At 43.9% G+C, this 21,797-nt stretch overlaps 1 protein-coding gene across 1 annotated transcript in view; it reads right to left on the bottom strand.

The window, feature by feature from the left end:
* Positions 1-4,888: 4,888 nt before the first annotated feature.
* The window catches only part of VSTM5 (V-set and transmembrane domain containing 5), a 32,052-nt gene continuing 15,143 nt past the window's right edge, over positions 4,889-21,797 (bottom strand). Inside the window, exons 2-4 of the mRNA XM_050942720.1 lie at positions 7,677-8,006; positions 7,447-7,584; positions 4,889-6,149 (exon numbers count right to left, since the gene is read on the bottom strand). Coding sequence (XP_050798677.1) covers positions 6,106-6,149; positions 7,447-7,584; positions 7,677-8,006 — 512 coding nt within the window. The 3' untranslated portion in view covers positions 4,889-6,105. The remainder of the gene's footprint in view (positions 6,150-7,446; positions 7,585-7,676; positions 8,007-21,797) is intronic.

Genomic DNA, 21,797 nt, shown 5'->3' with positions numbered 1-21,797 from the left:
GATTCTGTGTGTGCAAATCCCAGATTAGGTTGAAGATGGGAACTGTTATGATGAACATCTCTTGTAGTAAGCGTGCTTGAAAGCTAACACTGTTCTTGTCTACTTTGGCATTGCAGATAACTTGGGTGACATCAGTGTTCACACACTAACTTTTTGGGGTGATTCGGGTACCACTAAAACCAAACAGGAAAGAATGGGGGACCATTTCTGGTTGAGATTGACACCTCTCAGTTAATCTTTAGGTTATGGTGCAAAGCTTCTCTTTCCTGCCTGAAGTTGAATTCCTAGTGGTTTGTTCTGGCATCTATAAGTTGTTCTAGAATTATGTGCATACTGTATGTACACTGAGGTGAGTTAGTACATCTTATCAATCAGATAAAATGTGTGGATTGATTGAACCATCTTATTTCTAGGGTAAGAGTGACTATTTCAGCTATCTTCTCCTAGTGATAGAGACTAGCTATAGCAACTATATATTAGACAATACATTCTGCAAATTGGTTTTTCAATGTGTGTGTGTTGCCAATGGGGAAGGGATAGCTCAGTGGTTTGAGCATTGGCTTGCTAACCCAGGGTTGTGAGTTCAATCCTTGAGGGGGCCATTTAGGATCTGGGCCAAAAATCTGTCTGGGGATTGGTCGTGCTTGGAGTAGGGGGTTGGACTAGATGACCTCCTGAGGTCCCTTCCAACCTTGATATTCTAAGGCAGGTATTTTAATTACAATATTAACCACAAATATGGAACATGGGTTTTTTTTCAACATATCGAAGCACTAGTTTGTATCATAACTGATTTATGAAGGGGAAAACTTTTCCTTTTAGCCTCTTATCAAAGGGATATTTAAAGGGAGGAAATGTAAAAATATCAATTGAAAATAGTTTACAGGTGATTGAAACCTTACTGGAGGATACATATGACTTCTCCATAACATAACACTAAAGGTACTTTCCTCCCTCTCTTACAAGGGCTTTATAAACATGACATTGTCAGATTCCAGGTAGAGAAGGAGATAGTGTGTCTGCTGAACAAAGTTACAAACTTCTGAGACCTTTGCCTCAGAGGCATGATTTAGAATGAGGTTGTTCAGAGTACTACCCCATGCTTCTCTCATTCAGTATAAGAAAATGTGAGATTGTGAACTAGGCTGAAAATCACAGGACTTCCTTTGGAATTTAAATTCACCTTAGAGATACCATTGCACCCAGAAATAATGAACAAGTATTCCCTGGTGTCAGATATGAGGTCACAGTGAGGCTACTTTAAAAAAAAAAACTAATTTTGCAGGTTGGTACTTTTGTCACTTTTTGAAAAGGAAAGTAAATGCAAGAGAAACACGTTTTTGTAGGCACTGCACAAAAGAGAAATTGGCCAAGATATTTAGATGTGCATATGTAATGAGGTGTCCACCCCACACGAGGCCTGAAAGGGTTAAGGTGGCTAGGTGGGCCAATTAACTGCCTAGGCTGCATGTGGAGGAGGAGCCGGGGTGCAGGGATTAGATGAGGCTTGGATGGGAACAGGAGCTGAGGCCAGAAAGGGTCTGACAGTAGACTACTTCCCTGCAGCCCTCTGGGTGAAGGCAGGTGGGTTTGGGACTATAGTGTGCAGTCTACAGTTACTCCCTAGGAGGAGGGAGTTTATGCAGGCAGTTTATGCAAAGCGGTGCAAGGTTGTCAGAAAGGCTCAAGGGAAAAGCAGCAAGGTTTAGGATAGTGCGGTCCTTGGCTGCTGATCAGAGAGTTCCTGTGCTGGAACCTGGAGGAGAGGGCAGGCCCAGGTTACCCTACCAGCCACTGGAGAAGTGGCCCAGACCAGCAGTGGAAAGCAGAAAGCTCTTGGGATAGTTTGCCCCAAGAGAATCTGATACCCCAGAAGGAGAGGACCATAGAGACCTGGCTGGAGGTCCAAGTTACCAAGAGGAAGCTGCAGCTTCTGGAGCAACAGGGGCTGCAGGGTGAGAGAGAATAATGGGTGGAGAGACCACCAGAGGAGTGCACAGCACCCGGGGAAGGAGGTAATTTCCAGAGTAGCCAGAAGGAGACACCCTAGCATTGAGTGAGCCCCGTGACAGAGTGTCAAAAGTTAGGTTCCTAAACCCATGGTTAGACACCTTAATAGGAGCCTGTCTCAAAAGTGCTGAGTTTCCACAGAGGTCAATGGGAGTTCCTAGGAGCCTTATTTTCACTGGTGCTAAGTACCTAATTTCAGACACCTAAATTTGAAAATTTTGGCAGTGTCTCTGTCATTTCTAAATGCTAAACACACAGTAATAGGCAATTCAGCCATTAAGGTTAAGATTTTCAAAGCAGTCTAATAGAAATGGATGTTTTAATGGAAGGTTTCTTAATTCCCCCAGATAGGTTGAAATATTCCAAGCAGAAATCTTGCAGATAGTGTGCTGTGGTAGCTACATTTAGTTTATATCACACCTTTCAGTTGCTAAACCCCCCAACTATTTAAGCATAAAACTATAAATATCTTAATTATCCCACCATCAGCATGTGAGATGTAATTCCAGGGTTCTTTAGCTTTGCCCAACCTTACTGGCAATGATGGTACGTGTGGAAAAAATCTTTTATTTCATAAATGGGTCTCTCCATAAAGGGAGACCAACAGGTTAAATTTGGATTAAAATGTAATATTCTTGTAAGATGTACAGTAAAAATGCTACTATTTTTATAAACTACTGCAACTACTCTTTAAATATCCCTGTGCTGTTCAGAACCCACCCATTGTAGTATTCAGCTAGTGCATTAGAATCTGGAAGTAGATGACAGCACCTATAAGCGAAATTGAATAGTTGAGGGGAGAGACACTAAATCAATATTCTATTAACCAAACTGAAAGAAATGCAAAATTGTGAAAGTTTTCATGTTGTTATAATGCATTTAAAATCTTCAAATTGTCCCTCTTTTAATACTTCCTCTTAACATTTTTAGTATTGTAACTCAAAGGTATAGATGCAAATAGCCTTTCTCAGTGCATTTCTTTACATATATGCATTTGCTGAATATTCCCTGTAATTGTTAAGGGGGCAAGTATCAGTCCATGAGATGACATTTTGGTATTTCCTGTATGATAGTGCCAGTCTCTTACTTTATGTTTTGTTCGCTGATGTCCAACTATATGCACTTGGATTGCCTTAGTGATCAACTTCACATTTAAGGCTTAAATCTTTAAGGATAAAGCCACAAAAGTAACCAAAATGTTCACCCAACAAAAACTGTAGACTGTTCTGTGTCTTGTAACATTATCAATATTATGCTGTATGTATACATAGTCACTGTAAATCACTTTGTGAGGAAGGGTGCTATACAAACAAACCAAAATCCAATTCCTTTTGTGCCATGTTGTTTTTTTTTTCACATAGAGATTTTCCCAATGTATTGTGTACTTTCTGCAAGAATAAATTTCAGGTACATTTTTCTTTTTTCAGGAGATGAAGCTCTAGGCACTACATCTCTGAAATAATAAATGCTTGTCTACATCCTTGCAGCCTACCGTAGCAGATACGAGGGACAAAAGGAATCAGTATGAAGCCCCTAGGATATGATACGTACTCAGTGGATACCAGTGAGGAAATTAATGCAATATAGCCTGCTAGACACCGGTAGTTAAATCTTTTATAAAGCTTATCTTATGTTTTTCTTTTATGGCTCAGATACTTTCTTGTTGGCCAAAATTTGTAGTCCTTTTTATAGTTAGTCCTGGTTTGGTCTGCTCTACTTAGCTTTAAGAGAAGGGGCAGTAGGAATGTCCACAATACAAAAATGTAGAGCAATTTTATCATTCAAGTACATTTTGTATTTTATTGATTCTGTGATTTTCACCTATAAATTATGCAAATATATTTGTGAAATGGGATCTAAAAGTAACAAATACTGAAGGCTTCAGTAGTGATTGTCTTGCTTTACCGATATTAAGGTGTCACAGTGCTGCTCTCAGGAAAATTTGGAATCACATTATCCATTAATGAAACACAGTGCAGGACAATAGCAGGTGATAGATCCTAAGTCCAGTTGGAACTTCAGGGAGCAGGCAAAATATAATAACCTGAATAGGAATCTGGCTAGAATAGTAAGGCTTCCTCCTGCACCCCCCTCTCACCCACCCGCATTCTTACAGAAAATGCCATGAGATTTTTCATGACTGCACTTGAGTAAACTTAAAGTTCATCCTTCATCTGAAAGTTGGCATCTCAAGTAGCATAATCTTCCTCCCCGCTTCATACTGGCATGTTGATTCAACACTAATGGGGAAAATTCCCGCTTCCTGAATCCTCAACTATACTTCCTATAGCACTTGGATGTTGCTTGAAGGTCTGCCTACATCCAGACCTGTCCTCACGCTGTATGGTGGCAGGACTGCATAATGTTACAACCTGTTTTGTTTTGTTTTTCCAGGTTGCTTAGCAGGTTACATTTTTAATGCATTCTTTCATGTGTTTCAGGTACCATCTCTGCAGACCACAGCAACTCCCCTGGAACTTATGACATTCTTTTGTGGTGTTTTATTAAGATGATAAAATCTGACATGAAAGGAAGTTTTGTCTAGTGGTTAGGACACTAGTCCAGCATTTGAAAGACCTGACTTCAAGTCCCTATTCTATCACAACCCTCCAATGTGATCTTGGGCAAGTTCCTTAAGGCCAGCTTTGTAAAGGTACTTTAAGAAGCAGATATGTGCCTATGGGGATTTTCAAAAGTGCCTAGCTTCCATTGATTTCAATCTGTAAAATGGCAATAATAGCACTTCCCAACCTCACAGGAGTGTTGTGTGAATAAATACATTAAAGAGAATGAGGCACTTAGATAGTATGATAACAAGGACCATATAAGTATTTAAGATTATAGATATCAGTTCAGATACAGACTGATCCAGTGTGTCTCATTTTCAAGGTTTATTTCATAATATAATATTCCTCTCTTCTTACAAAAACAAGATAATTTAGAGCTTAATGCTTTGAAACTTACTTAAGTAAACAAACTTTAGTGCTTTCTGTTTCAAAAAGCCAAATTACTCCACACAGAAGACCTATGTAATAACCTTAAGTGCAGCAACCAGATACAGACCAGTAGTCGTTAGTTCATTTAAAATTTGCTTACAAAAAATAAAAGCAAAAGAGGCTTTGCTGCCATTTAAAACAAATTCTGAAAAAAAACAACACCATCTTGTTAAGCAGCTCTCCCAAACCAGATAGACTCAATCCTTCCCTGGCCTGAGTTTGTTGAATCCATGGCACTCTCTACCTCTCTGGATTAAGCTCCATGTCACTTTTTGACCCCACCAGAACTTTTCTGACTGTTCTAATCATAGTCTATTGACAGTGTCACCTGCTGTATATTTGCATTGTTCATTGTTTAAGAAGTTTCTATACAATTGGTAAGTGTGCATTAATATCATGGAACAATGTAAACAATCATAAAGATACTGAGAGATGGAATTTCAACCATGGGGTCATTGGCTCAAATTCACTTTTGTCTCATGATGAATTATAATAGTCTTTGGAGACTTCAGCAAATTCTTTGGCCTGAAGATAGCAGCATAATATGCGGTATACAGTATACTGTCCTTCATTTATTTTAAAATTAATAATTTAATACATTAATGCACATTTGCAGCACGTTGAAGAAGGCTGAGGTCTAGTCTGCTGCCTATTTGTGAAGGGACACTTGCACTATCTGGGATACTCATTAGCAAAACAAATGTCTGTTAAGACCCTAAGCAAGTCCTCTTTATATTTCCCAATATTATGTAGCCAAAGTAGCTTGGTTGGCTTGTTTTTTTGAGAGAGATCCAGGCTAAAGATCTTATGGTATAGCCCATGAACAGTCCCTATGCTCAACAAAGGAAGCATTCTGTTCACTTTGACCTTGTCCACCGTAAATGGAAGAACTGAAATCTTCACACTTGCAAGAGGCTCCATACATGCAGCTCTGATTCCATCTCCCATTGACGTCTTATTTGCAAGTCAGGAAGTTTCTATATCAGTCATGTTAAAAAAAGATTGTATAAAAACTTTACCTTTTGTGGGTTTCCCCCCCTTTCCTTTACCATTATTTTTTCTTGAGGTAGAAATGTTATTTGTTATGAAATGTTCTTGGCTAACACTCAATGGTTTGCAGTTCTATCTCTTCAGCTGTTCTTGCTGCAAATAGAAAGATACATTTATTGATCTGAAAATCAATTAGAAGACCAACACTCCAAAGTTAACAATTCGCGTAATGTTAATATCTGAACCTTTTGTTGTTAGTACAAACTTGCTCAGATATGATTACTCAGGGATTGTAAATGATTTTTTCAATTTAGTAAAGGTATTTAAAAATATTTTCGTTAACCATATACAGTGCCCCTCACCATGTTTAAAAGCATAAATGATACTGGTTTCTTCAAAGAGCAGAAGACCACTAAGATACCATAACCTCTTGTGACTGACTACACACTGTCATTCCCAAGCTTGACCAGACAGATAGGGGTCACACTTTACTCTGAAGTTTACAAAGCTCTGGCTGAATGTCAGCAGTGGCTGGTTTCCAACCTCCTTAAATCAGGACTCACAGCAAAAATAGCATTAGGTTGCAAATGCCTTGATGGAAGATGAGGGAAATGAAAAAGACCTACTGGACCAAATGTATTCCTCCTATAACTCATTGACTTCAGCAGAGTTAAAAAAAAATGATTTGGGCCACACTGCCTCAGAACTTAAACTATCTTTACTAGTCTGGTAAAAGGTCTATTTTTCCTGCTTGGTCACAATTAAAAAGTTCAAATTGTGCCCAAATAGGCAAAAATATCAAATTTTACCAACAGGAAAAAGCCACTGGAAGGTCTGCACTGAGAAAGTAGATGGCCTAAAATTACTGAAGGGTTAGGTAGGATCTGGATAGAGAAGGAAGCATACTCTCTGTAGCATCCAGTATCATCTTGGCTTGTTACCAGGGCTGGCTCCAGGCACCAGCTTAGCAAGCAGGTGCTTGGGGCGGCCACTCCGGAGCGGGGCGGCAGGTTCAGGTATTCCGCAGCAATTTGGTGGAGGGTCCCTCACTCCTACTTGGAGCAACGGACCTCCTGCTGAATTGCTGCAGATCGCAATTGCCATCGTGTCTTTTTTTTTTTTTTTGGCTGCTTGGGGCAGCAAAACCCCTGGAGCTGGCCCTGCTTGTTACTCAGCCAGTACAAAAGTTGCAATTCAGAGTTGTTCCTTACTGTACATTTCCTGTGTGTTTTTTTTTAAAGTCTAATTATAAGTAGGACTCTTAACAACAGCGAGCATTTTTCATTGGCCTACATTAGGGGCTTGATCTTAATGATCAGTAACTCTCATTGAAGTCAGTTAGAGGTATTGATGCTCAGCAGCTCCCAGGACCAAATCACAAGTGAACAAATGTTCATAATTTAGGCATGGAAACCTCATTGCATCATAATATCCACGCACAGAAAATTACCTTTAAGCTTGTCTCTCTTATTCTGGAATAGATGCACAGATTTATTACAGAACCACATGCAGCAGACTAAAACTGCAGACACAGCAGTGAGAAATGCAAAGAAGACAGCTACAAAATGTAAATCTTCATAGATAATCTCTAAGAAGGGAAAAAACATAACATAATGAAGTTGGTCATGAGCACATATACATTTCAATGGTAGAATAAAAGAACTTCTGATTAGTTCATACCATAGACACTTAATACAATGGTGCCGTAGATGTTGGTTCCCAGCTCTTCTGTTATGGTGACAACATAATAGCCAGCATCTCTCACGCCTACATTCAGAAGCTGTATAGAGCCGTTTTCATAAGTGTTCACTCGGTCCTTGTAACTTTTGGATATGTTAGTATAACTCCCCGGTTTCCATTCCACAATTTTGTTGGTGCCCCAACTTGACACATGCTTCCACTCAATTGAGACTATGCCTTTGCAAGAATATTCAACGGAGAGGAGAATATTTTGTGCCACGGTGGCATTTATGTTGGGTTGTGGGACTAATAAAGATACTCCTCCTTGGGCTGAAAAAGAAAGGAGAGTTGGGTAACGAGTGCTGATGCAGTACTACAGCAAGCATGACTTATAGTGAAGGCAGTTCACACATTATATTAGAGTGATCAGCATGACAGCGGCTAATGGTCAGGAACAGATCTGATTTCAGGCTAATGCCAGGCTTAAACAATACTGTAGCATTCCTCCTTTAAGGGAACAGAGGTACAGATTTTCCTAAGTGACTAGTGATTTTATGTGCCTCAGTCTTTGAGTGCCCGACTGGAGACACCTTGGTGGGGCCTAAGGGTGGAGGCTCAGCATTCTCTGAAAACTGGGCCCCTTTAAGGTGGCTCAAGTTAGGAAGCCAAAATCACTATTTACTTTTAGAAATCTTGACTTTATATATATAGATATATAAATAAAATCATGGATTGTATTTAAATGTACGAACAGAGAAACTGTTATTTTTGCTTCCTGATTTGTTTTCAGTTTATCTATCTTAGGTACATATGTGGCCCCGTCACGGTAGTATCTGACTACCTCACAATCTTTTCGTGTATTTATCCTCACAACAACCCTTTGAGGTAGGGAAGTGTAATTATTCTACTTTATAGATAGGGAACTGAAAGACTGAGGCTACATCTAAACTACAGCATAAAATCGAAATTACTAAAACCGGTTTTATAAAACCGATATTATAAAATCGATTTTATGCATCCACACTAGGGCACATTAATTCGGTGGTGTGCGTCCATGGTCCTAGGCTACCATCAATTTCCGGAGCGGTGCACTCTGGGTAGCTACATTAAAGGAATGAGACCAATAACTTCGATTTCCGTCCACACTAACCCTAAATCGATATAGTAATATCGATTTTAGGGTTACTCCTCTCGTTGGGGAGGAGTACAGAAATCGATTTTAAGAGCCCTTAAAATCGATTTAAAGTGCCTTGTAGTGTGGACGGGTACAGAGTTAAATCGATCTAACGCTGTTTAAATCGATTTAACTGTGTAGTGTGGACCAGGCCTTAGTGATTGTCCCAAGTCTAGCACTCTAACCCTGAACCACCCTTCCTCTCCATAAACACAGAATCAGGAGTTTTCAGACTTTTCAGAGTGTGCACCACACCTTAATACAGAGGTTGTTTCATGTATCACCTCTCATTCCATCTGTGGTTACAATGGCATTTCCCCTATCAGTCATGATCAGATCACATCCCAGTGGCAACTAGAGCAAATGCAGACATGTGAAAGTAATATTAGATTCATGTATTTTAAACTTCTTTTAATACAGTTTAGCAGCTGGAAATAAGGAAGATAAGGCATCACCATGTAACCAGCCAGCTGTTTTTTTGCAACATCAGTAAGTTCCTTGCTGATCACAGTTCGGGAACTATGAATCTATAGACTTTTCCATGTGCAATAGCTAGATGGCTCTGCTTCTCCTGAGGACTAAGAGAAAACAATTACGTAAGCAAAAAGCTTCAACTTTCCCTTGGATTAGCTTGCACTTCCCATGGAGGGATGGATGTTGTTGTGGGGAGATTAGGGTGACTAGATAGCAAATGTGAAAAATTAGAACAGGGATTGGGGAGGTAATATTAAAAAAAGCCCCAAATATCGGAACTGTCCCTATATAATCGGGACATCTGGTCACCCTAAGGAAGATGCAGCTTCCTCTTAAAAATCAGATGCTCATCCAACTGATTCATTTTAAAAGCAGCCATTTCAGGTGAATTTCAATGTGTCCTCCTCTCTATCCCAATTGCCAGAGAAAAACAATCAGCAAACAGGTTCTGTCCCTCCCTTTCCAGCTTGAATTTCCTTCTTCTGGAGTTTGGCAAAGAGATATACACGCTCATGTGCTGTACTGCTATAATTTTAAAATGATTTAGAAGAGATTTAGCAGACTGATTTGATTACAGAAAAAGCAATGGCCACCTGCCATTGGAACTGCAGTTAGAATCCATCCTCAGCAACAGTTAGGGAAAATTCTTCTATCAAAGAAAACCACCTGTGGATTTCCCTACTATTTACAGATTGCACCATGCAACAGTGAGTCCCATTTCAGATCATCATCCACTTATCACTTGAATATGGGTGTTGTGGCTTTGGCTATGGGATCTGGATATTGTGGATTTGGGGATGGAGGGTGTCATGATATAATTCCCCAATCTGAACCTTAGAGTCCAAAAGATGGGGTACCAGCATGAATTCCTTTAAGCTTAATTACCAGCTTAGATCTGATAAGCTGCCACCACCCAAAATATAGTGTTTTGGGGCACTCTGGTCCCCCCAAAAACCTTCCCTGGGGACCCCAAGACCCAAATTCCTTGAGTCTCACAACAAAGGGGAATAAACCATTTCCCCTCCTTTCTTCCTCCCAGAACTTTCCCGCCCTGGGTACACTAGGAGATCACCGTGATTCAAACTCCTTGAATCACAACACAGAGAAATCAGGTTTTTTCTCCCTCTTCTCTCCCACTCCCAGGCTTTCCCTCCCTGGGCTATCCTGGAGAGATAGACAGATTCAAGCTCCGTGAATCTAAAACAAAGGGATTCCACCTTTCCCCCCTCCCTTCTCTCTCCCCGTCTCCCACCAATTCCCTGGTAAGTACAGACTCAATTCCCTTAAGCCTCAACAAGGGGGAAAAAAATCAAACAGATCTTAAAAAACAAAACTTCTAATAAAAAAAAAGAAAAAAGTAAATGTTGTCTCTGTAATTTATATGGTAAAAGTTACAGGGTCTTTCAGCTTATAGACACTAGAGAGAAGCCTCCCCCCAGCAAAAATACAATTTAAAATACTTCCAGCAAAATACGCATTTGCAAATAAAAAAAACAATAAAAAAAGACTAAACCGCCTTCTACTGTTACTTACTATTTGAATAGAAAATGAGAGAGAGCCTGTAGGTATGTCTAGTTACCCTCTCAAAACCCAAAGAGAATAGACAAAGAAAACACACAAACAAAGACTTCCCTGCACCGAGATTTGAAAGTATCTTGTCTTCTGATTGGTCCTCTGGTCAGATGGTCCAGGTTTACTGCTTGTAACCCTTTACAGGTAAAAGAGACATTAACCCTTAACTATCTGTTTATGACAGAGGGGTGGTAGGAGAAAGGAAGCTGAGAGATCTGGGGGGAGGAGAGAAATAATCCAAAAAGCAAACGTTCAGTTGAAGGGAGAAACCTGAAGACAGCACTGGTTAAAAATGACTTTGGGCTGATACTGTGTGATCGTAATGTGATATAGCAAGCAACAAAAGGCCAATGCAGTTTTGGGCAGTAAGGTATCATATTACAGAGAGGGTAGCGGGCACTTTATTACCAGAAAATTATTGATTAACTGGAGAGAATTCAGAGAAAAGCAATAAAAATGGTCAGAAGGTTGGAGGGTATTTAAACCGAGATAGGACAGTGCACAAGTAATTGTACTACTCTAGGGAACAATCCTGCCAGGGGTGGCTTCAGGTCCCAGCACGCCAAGCGTGTACTTGGGGTGGCATGCCACGGGGGCGCTCTGCCGGTTGCTGGGAGGGCGGCAGGCAGGCAGCCTTCGGCAGCATGTCTGCGGAGGGTCCTCTGGTCCCACAGCTCCGGTGGACCTCCTGCAGGCATGCCATGGGACCGGCGACTGGCAGAGCGCCCCACGCGGCATGCCGCCATGCTTGGGGCGGCGAAATGTCTAGAGCCCCCCCTGAATCCTGCACTGGCCAAGGATGTGTCTAGGTCACCTACTGTAAGAGGTCGGTTCCATCTCTGTTTTCTATGTCCAGAAAAAATGACCTTCAATTGCAGTACCCAGCACTTTTAAAGCTTTCCATCCAAAGGCCTCGAACAATAAGAATTTCTCTCTGGTGTTTAAAACATATGTATGGTCTGGAGCTAGCTAAGAGTCTGGTCATGCAGCCCTTACTCGCTAGTGAGTATCACTTGCTTATAGATTCATAGATTCTAGGACTGGAAGGGACCTCGAGAGGTCATCGAGTCTAGTCCCCTGCCCTCATGGGAGGACCAATTACTGTCTAGACCATCCCTGATAGACTTTTATCTAATCTACTCTTAAATATCTCCAGAGATGGAGATTCCACAACCTCCCTAGGCAATTTATTCCAGTGTTTAACCACCCTGACAGTTACGAACTTTTTCCTAATGTCCAACCTAAACCTCCCTTGCTGCAGTTTAAGCCCATTGCTTCTTGTTCTATCCTTAGAGGCTAAGATAAACAAGTTTTCTCCCTCCTCCTTATGACACCCTTTTAGATACCTGAAAAATAGAGGATTCCCATCTTTGGGGATCAGCTCTCTAATTATGATCTGCTTGGTAGTCTTAGGCTGCATTTTCCAGCACTTCAGTCATGATTCCCATTTGTTTGAAAAGGACTGAGGCCACGTCTACACTACAAATTTTGGTTGATGCAAGTTATATCAGCATAAAGCCGCCGCAGGTCGTATATTGCTTGTGAGCATGCATACTTGACACCTTGTGGTGGCGCTGTGTGTATTCTTCAGGAGTGCTTGGTCAGAGCACCATAGTTAGGTATCCCAGTGTGGAACCTGCCACCATCCAGTTCACTGTCTTTTGGGAAACTTGGCAATGCCTGGTGGAGCAGAAATGAGTTGCTCAAGCGTGACTGGGTGCAAAGGGCCAAATTCTCAATGTGCAACTGTCTTCATCCCATAGTGTCCTCTATATCTGTCGTTTTTGTGCTTTTTAAAAAATCTCAGGAACCTGCAGAGCCCTCTTCGCTGTCTGCCATCTCTGACTGAAGCATGGAGCCTGTGCAGCTCTGTACTATTGTCATAAGCAAGGATGCATTATTGCAAGCACAGGATGCATAATTCACCAGTATTTGCAGAGCCCTAAGAAGAACTGAATCAGTGTGGAACATGACTGTCAAGGTTCCTTCCCCACTCTGAACTTTAGGGTACAGATGTGGAAACCCGCATGGACACGTCTAAGCTTAATTACCAGCTTAGATCTGGTATCGCTGCCACCACCCCCAAGCACTACTTTTCTTCCCTGGGTAGCCTTGAGAGACTTCACCAATTTCCTGGTGAACACAGATCCAAACCCCTTGGATCTTAAAACAAGGAGAAATTAACCATCTCCCCTCCTTTCTCCCACCAACTCCTGGTGGATCCAGATCCAACCCCCTTGGATCTAAAAACAAGGAAAAAAATCAATCAGGTATTAAGAAAAAGGCTTTTAATTAAAGAAAAGAAAGGTAAAAGAAAACCCTCTGGGAGAGATTAGCATACCAGCTACTCTCACAGACAACAGATTCCAAACATCGAGGATGTTCCCCTGGGCAAAAACTTAGTTACACAAAAAATACCCAAATACCCAATTTTGATAATTCCCTTAATGGTACCAAGACAAGTTACAAACGAAAGAAACATAAACCTATTTATCCCTTTCTAAAACTTACTACTCTGATAAGAGGCTGGTTCCTTGATCTTTTTCACTACGGCTGAAACTGAAACTCTAAACAAAGGAAAACTTCCCTCCTTCCTTTTGAAACATCTTGTTCCCTCATTGGTTCCTGTGGTCAGGTGTCAGCTAGGCTAGGTGAACTTCTTAACCCTTTACAGGTAAAAGAGGCATTAACCTTTAACTATCTGTTTATGACAATGACGATTTCTTGAAAGACAGATTGCTGTAGGACAGAGCAAGACCAATTTAAGGTTGTTGGTAGCGTTCACACAGCAACTGTAGATGATGTGGTGCCACTTCTGGGCTCAAGAAATGAGAACTGATGGGTGGAATCACATCATAATGCAGGGGTGGGATGACAAACATTGGCTGCAGAATTTACAGATGTGCAAGGCCACATTCAGGGATCTGGGTGCTAAGCTCATTCCAAACCTCCAGCACAGGGACACCAAAATGAGAGCCACACTTGACAGTGGAGAAGCAAGTGGCGATCATGCTGTGGAAACTGGCAATGCCAGATTGCTTCTGGTCAAGGCAAAATCATTTTGAAGCTGGAAAATCCAGTGTGGGTGCTGTTGTCATGCAAGTGTGCAGGACCCATTAATCATCTGCTGCAATGCAGGACTGTGACTCTTAGCATTGTGCAGGATACAGTGGATAGATTTGCAGCAATGGGGTTCCCGAACTGCATGGGAGCAATAGATGCCACATATGTCCCTATTTTAGTACCAGACCACCTTGTCACAGAATACATCAACAGAAAGGGCTACTTTTCTGCAGCTCTGCGAGTGCTGGTGGATCACCAAGGAAGCTTCACCAGCATCAGTGCCGGCTGGTTAGGGAAGGCCAGGAGCAGCTCTAGGCACCAGCAAAGCAAGCAACTGCTTGGGGCAGCCCATTTGCAGGGGCAGCAGGAATCTAGCATGGGAGCTGAGAACCAACAGGGAGCTCTGGGAGCTGTAGTTCCTTGGTTAGCTCCCTGCCTATAGAGCCAGCCCTGGAGCAGGGAAAGAACTACATTTCCCAGCATTCCCTTGGCCACTTCCAACTGGAAAGGAAGGAGGGGGACCTCATGCGGCAGCGTGCTGTGAGTGCTGTGAATGGTAGGGAGACCATATCTTAACATTCAAAAAACAGGACACTCCACGGGGAGGGAAGCCCCACCCTGCCACCAGCCACGCCCTCTGACTGCTCCCCCCCAAACCCCAACCCATCCAACCCTGCCGTACTCCCTGTCCCCTGATTGCTCCCTCCTGGGACCCCTGCCCCTAACTGCCCCTTGGGATCCCACCCCCTATCTAAGCCTCCCTTCTCCTTGTCCCCAACTGCCGCCTCCTGAGACCCCCCCCCAACTTACCCCCTAGGACCCCACTCCCTACCTGTCCCCTGACAAACCCCTGGGACTCCCATGTCTATCCAGCCACTGCCTGTCCCCTGACTGCCCCCCCGAACCCCAACCCATCCAACCCCGCCCTGCTCCCTGTCCCTTGACAGTCCCCCTGGAACTCCCTATCCCTTCTCCAACCCCCCAGCTGCCTTACTGTGCCACTCAGACCAGCATGTCTGGCTCCGCACAGCACCAGACACGCTGCTGCATGCATGTTGCTGTGCTCCCCTGCGGAGCCCACAGCCCCCCCCACACATACACCCAGCACCTGCCTTCCAGATTTGAACACCTCAAAATTCAGGAGTGCTCAAGCTCAGTTTGGGCAGCTGTTACTTCATTTCTCCCAAATCAAATATACTGATCCACTGTAACTTGCTTAGAAAAAGGATAAAATTGAGCAGGAAATGCTTCCCAGTGGTTATTAGGACTTAAATTGCTATTTTCAACAGCCATTGCCTTTTTTGTTTGTTTGTTTAAAAGGAAGACAGTGATACTGCATTGGCAAATTCCCCATAGAAAGAAAGAGTGGAACAAAAGAATAATAAAGGCACCTCAACTTTTCCTCATTTATGGACGACAGTCTTATAATATACATCCAGATATCCTCCAATCACACAAGCTGAAAATTGTTCCACTTTACTGTAGTTCTGTAACCACATGGGAACCAATCCTGTCTGTGTTTTGTGCACATCCAAAATTCCTGCTGAATGACCCACCCTGGGAGCGAGTTACCAGTGACTCAGGGCTACGGCGGTGCAGGTGGGTTGGGGGGAGAACCCAGGGCTGGGGTGGCAGGTGGTGTGGGGGGGCACTAGTGGGGGGGGAAGGGGAGAGCCCAGGGCTGGGGCAGCAGGGGTTGTGGGCGGGAGCCCACAAAATTTTTTTTGCTTGGGGCGGCAAAAAACCTAGAGCCAGCCCTGGGGAAGGCACACAACACTTGCATCTTTAAAAACACAGAACTATTCAGAAAGCTACAAACAAGGACTTTCTTTCCCAACTGGCAGATTACTGTTGACGATGTTGAATAGTCATCCTGGGGAATCCAGCCTACCTCTTGCTTCCCGGGCTCATGAAATCGTACTATGGCCACCTCCACAGCACCAGAGAACATCTCATCTCCTGACTCAGCAGGTGTGGAATGACAGTTGAATGCGCTTTTGGTAGATTGAAGGGATGCTGCTGTTGTTTACTCACAAAATTGGATGTCAGTGAAAAAAATATCCCAATGGCCATAGCTGCCTGCTGTGTCCTGCATAATATCTGTGAAGCAAAGGGGGAAAAGTTGCCACTGGGGTGGAGGGAACAGGTAGCTTGGCTGTCTGCTGAGTTTGAACAGCTAGACACAAGGGCTATTAGAAGAGTTCAGTGTGGAGCTATATGGCTCAGGAAGACTTTGAAAGAGTGCTTTAACAATGAGCCAGAGTAATGTGATACAGCATACTATGCTCTACCTGACCCTGCTGTTTTGGGGCCTGTTAGGAATTGTGTGGTGATTGCTGTACTTTTATGATTATTACCCTGTGTTTGTCACTAATTCTATGAGTTGAAATGACTGTGTGCTTTCAGAACTGCCAGGCACTCTGCAACATGTGCTGTGAACTAATAAAGATGAATTATTTTCCAAACAATAGAATTTTATTCAGTAGCACAGCCAGTGCAAAAAAACCATCTGTGCAATTTAAAAGCAAATACTTAAAAAACTTAATATACTAATAGAACAGAACTTAACAATGTCCATTTTACTCACACATATCACAACCGTGGCTTTCACAGGTCAGTGTATGTGAAGCTGTGGTCGTCTTTAATGTTCCCTGCAGTGGAGTAGTAGGGATAGGTCCCCTGATGCCATGTGGAATGTTGAGAGAATAAGGAGGTGCTGTAATGGAGTTCTCCATGGACTGCAAAGGGAGGCAAGTCCATGATTGTTGAACCTGTGGGGTCCCCAAGAACCTGCAGCATTTGTGTTTGCTGCCAGAGAAGTCCCATTATGTCCTGGTGCATCTCCCTCTCCTTTTCTTACGGGAATCCTGGGCCTTTCTCCTATCTGTGCTTTCCTTCTCCAAGCTATCTGAAATGTTCACCCTCTGGCTTTTGCATATGGTCTGAGGCAGCACTGACTTGCAGGATCTCACTGAACACATCATCCTGATCTGGTTCCGGTGTTCTATGAGTGTGATGGGGGAACCTCTCAAGGCTGCAATGGCAGTAGCGGCGCATAAAACATACAGAGGTACAATTGTCAGTATAGTCACAGTGGAAAGTGAAACTTAAGATTCAGAACTCCCTTCCCTTGCTCCCCTAAAGTATTTAAACAAAACATGCTTATTGACACTTCTGCACCACTCACAGCACCAGACGTGGTGCGTGTGACCCCCACCAGGGGTGAGGGAAATGAGGAGGGAATTGCTTGGTTGCTTGAAACTATAAGTATAGGGCAATGGAACTGTATAATGGCACCGTTAGACACAGATAGTGGTGATTTTAGCTGATATCTCACTCCTAAGGGTAACAAAGGCAGAGAAAACACAGTGGCTGCTGGCGTCACAGTTGCTGAAGCTAAATGGGCCCACATGCTGCTGGCCTTTTTACTGCAATGGTACCTGCTGAAGTTATCGCTGACTGGCATGGTAAAGTGTCCTACCACGGAGGAAGAAATAAGGCAGCCATCTCTAGAAATCTTCGGCAGAGAATTTCAGAGTGCCTCTGTGAAAGTTTCACCGAGATCTTTCAGGAATATTCAAGGGACATTCCACTCTTACTGCAACCTTTTCTAGCAGGAGTAAATTAAAAGAAAAGTCAATGGTTGTGTCCTGTTAAGTTGGGGACATCATCGTTATAATGGGAAATAAATTTATACACTTACCCAAGGTTCCTTTCCCTGCATCGGTCTCGCCTGTGCTCGACTGCCAGGACTGACTGGATTGCAATAGAGTGTCAAACAGGTCCTGGCACGTAGCATGTGCCCCATCCGCCTCCTCTTCCTCCCAGGGTTGTATTAACCTATTGTGGGCCTGGCACCAAACATATTTGTGGGCCCCCATGGGGGCAGTGGAGCTTGGTGTGGGGAGGTTGGTCCCCGGCGAGGGGCCAGCCTGGGGCAATGTGGCATAGCATGGCCAGACACACACTAGTCCGCCTGGCTTTGTGCTGTCAGTATGCCACTTCCTTTTGGGGGCGAGCCCACACTTTGCCACACAGCTCCTCCACCAAACACCTCCCTGACTCCCTATGCCCAGTGCCCCAAGGACCCGCTATGCCCAGAACCCCCCCCACAAATCCCCCTACCATAAATGCACCGTGCCCTGCACACCACCACAGCTGCCCAGCACCCCACACAGAACCCCCCACTCCCAACACACACAGATCCTGAGAATCCCTCCAACCCCCCTTGGGAGCAGTGCGATCAGCCAGGCCTCCTCCACTTCCTCCTCACCCTTGCTGTTCACCCCAGGGGCCTGTGGCTCAGTCTCCTTGGAGGTATCTGTGGTGGTCTGTGGAGTGGTAGTGGGGTCTACCCCATGTATGCCGTGCAGCTCTTAGTAAAAGCAGCAGGTTTGTGGCTTGGCACTAGATTGACTGTTGGCTTCCCTGGCCTTCTGATACGCCTGATTCAGTTCCTTTGCTTTCATGCAGCACTAGTGCTGGTCCCTGTTATACTCCTTCTCCTGCATCCCCCATGCAATCTGCTCATAGATGTCCATGTTTCTACAGCTTGTCCATAGCTGTGCTTGCAGAGCCTCTTCTCCCCACAGGCCCAGGAGATCCAATATCTCCTATCTACTCCAGGCTAGAGCACACCTGGAGAGTGTAGCTGGCATGGTCAACTGGGCAGTTGCACACAATTGATGGACCTGTCCTCCATGAACTTATCTAGTTCTTTTTTGAACCGTTACAGTCTATAGTCTTCGTTGTTTTAAAGGTATGCTTTTTCTGTAATTCTTTTGTTCTGAATAACTGTTCTTTGCTTTAGGAAAGCTGGCTGGTCACTGGTGAACCCTGTTATTGCCTGGGAGAGAACAGGACTGCAGATGCTGAACTAAAGTCAGACCAGCAGAGATAATCATAGTAAATGACAAGATTCTGCAGCCTAAGTCCCAATCTGGAGGAAGCAGACTGCAGGATCCTGCTCTGAGAAAGGTAATGGCTAAAGGCCTAAGATCTAAGTGGGATGTCCTTAAGGAGGCCACAAAGGGGTCATAGGTGCAATTACCTTGGGAACTTGACAGATTTGGTGGCAGCGTGTGTGGGATTTATGAGAGTGGTGAATTTCCAACAAGTTCCAACAGCAGTGAAAGCAAGTATTGTAGAAGAGAGAAAAAAATGCCTCATAACCTCTTGGGGAAAGGGAAGCTTTGGGCAGGAGAGAGGAAGAGTTGGGGATACTTTTGTAACAAGGGGGTCCTGTTTAAATGTGGACAGCCAAGGTGAAAGGAAACAAACTGCTTGGAGCAGAGAGGTGAGGAACTCCATTGTTCTTCAGAGAAGCCATGTGCCAGACAGGGAACCTGAATTCCTCAGAGGACTCTGTCTTAAGCCCAGTGAACTCTCCAGAGTGGTGAGGAAATTGAGACAGGTAAATGCATATGTAATGCTTGTCGGTGGGCAGGGATCTCTGGTGTTCAGTGCATGAGCCTCTACAGCATGAGCTAAAAGCCAGCTGGCTGTCAGCTAAGGCTATAGAGCAGACTCACTCACTCACTCTCTTCCCTCCGCCCCCGGAGGTGTGTGCGTTACATATACAGGTATTTATTATTTTGTCTAGATTTGTATATTTCTTGTGCTGTTTAAGTAAAGAGTAATTGTGTCTGGAATCTAATGCAAAGTCTGTCTGTTGGCTTTCACTGTCACATGTCCTGAAGAGTTAAACTATAAACCCAAGTACCCATAAGGTAGAACTCTGGGAATAGGCATGCTTAAATTACAGGGGACTTTGAGGGGGTCTGCATTAGTCCCAAGGGCTAGGCAGTTAGACTGGGTGGTCTCAGCTCTCAGTAGGGGGTGCTAGACAAGAGATCTGCACCCAGAGCATGTACCTAAAGACCCCAGCAAGGAGCAGTGCCTAGACTCTGTTCAGACAGAGGAGACTTGCAAAGCCAGAGAGTCCAGGGAAGTAGCCTCAAACACAGCAGCATGGGGAGCACCCAGCCAGAGAGGGAATCCTACCAGGGCAGTGCGTGTGTGACACTCTCATTTACATCTGGGTTTCTGGACATAGCCTCTGTCAGGGTCTGTTTCCCACTTTGAACTTTAGCGTTCAGAAAGTGGGGACCTGCCTGTTCCCTTCTAAGCTTAATTCCTAGCTTAGATCTTATTACGTTGCCACCAACACAAAATATAGTGTTTGGGTACACTCCCTGTGCCCCAAAACCTTCCCTGGGGGACCCAAGACCCAAACCCCTTGGGTCTTAAAACAAAGGGAAATAAACCATTCCCCTCTCCTTTCTTCCTCCCAGATTTTCCCTTCCCTGGGTTGCCCTGAGAGATTACTGTGATTCAAACTCCTTGAATCTTAACACAGAGAGGAATTCAACTTCCCCTCTCCCCCTTCCAGACTCTCCCTGAGAGAGAGACACTGATCCCAAATCCTTGGATCCTAACACAGAGAGAAATTAACCTTTCCCTCCCCGATCCCTGGTCTTACACAAGAATAAAAAAATCAATCCGGTTCTTAAAAAGAAAAGCTTTTAATTAAAGGAAGAAAAAAGTAAAAATTATCTCTGTAAAATCAAGATGGAAAATGTTACAGGGTCTTTCAGCTTATAGAGACTGGAGGGACTCCTCTCCCCCTAACATAACATACAAGTTACAGCAACCAGAGTTAAAATCCTTCCAGCAAAATACACATTTGCAATAAAGAAAACAAACAAATGCCTAATCTGCCTTCTATCTAGTACTTACAGTATTGAATAGAAGAGACTTTTTCAGAAAGATTGGAGAGCCTGTATACATGTGTGGTCCCTCTCAGACCCCAGAGAGAACAACGGACAAACAAATAGTACAAAACAAAGACTTCCCTCCACTGAGATTTGAAAGTATCTTGTCTCCTGATTGGTCCTCTGGTCAGGTGTTCGCCAGGTTTACTGAGCTTGTTAACCCTTTACCACCTGTTTATGACAACACAGCCTCTTTTTTGAATCATAGAATATCAGGGTTGGAAGGGACTGCAGGAGATCATCTAATCCAAACCCTGGCTCAAAGCAGGGCCAATCCCCAGACAGATTTTTGCCCCAAATGGCCCCCTCAAGGATTGAGCTCACAATCCTGGCTTGAGCAGGCCAATGCTCAAACCACTGAGCTATCTCTCCCCCTGCTTTCTCTATCTGAGAGGGGTTTTCAAATAAACAATAGAGTTTTCGCAGCTCAGAAAGAGCCCCGATTAGTCCACTTCTCAATTGGTCCCACAGCTGATTGATCCATTCCCCTGAAAGCCGAAGGGTCCAGATCCTGTCCCCCAGCTCCTCCCAGCGCTGGGAAGGGGGACCCGCAGGGAGGCTCCGACCGATGGCCGTTGCTGAGTCCTGGGCTTGTGCCAGCTGCCCTGTCACCGACAGGGAGCAACCACTGCCCCCCACCTCCAGTGAGTACCCCCAGCACAGGTACCCCCTCCTGCACTGCCAGCTGTACCCCCCCATTGTCCCTCCCACTGTCCTCTTTTTGGGAACCTGAAGTATGGTAACCCTAGCTCTCATTACTTTCAGTGCAGTCAAGATCTGTCCCTCTGTTAGAGGTAAACAATCTTTGGGTGACACTGCAGACCCCAAATGGCTAAACAGATAGAGACTGAGATTTTAAAAGCGATCTAGGCCACTTACGCACTTATCTTCCTTTACAGCTGAACTGAATTACCTCAAATCGGGCACCCCAAATTACTAGTCACTTTTAAAAATCTTGGCCTACATTTTTAAAACATGCCAGTAATCAGGCCCGGATTAACCAATGTGCGCTCAGTGCCCATGCACAGGTCCCTCATCAGGGGGGCCACTGACTACAGGAAACTC

This window comes from Gopherus flavomarginatus, chromosome 1, assembly GCF_025201925.1.
Source record: "Gopherus flavomarginatus isolate rGopFla2 chromosome 1, rGopFla2.mat.asm, whole genome shotgun sequence".
Classification (NCBI taxonomy): Eukaryota; Metazoa; Chordata; order Testudines; family Testudinidae; genus Gopherus; species Gopherus flavomarginatus.
Note: the sequence above shows the minus strand (reverse complement) of the source record. Positions and strands in the feature narration are given on the sequence as shown.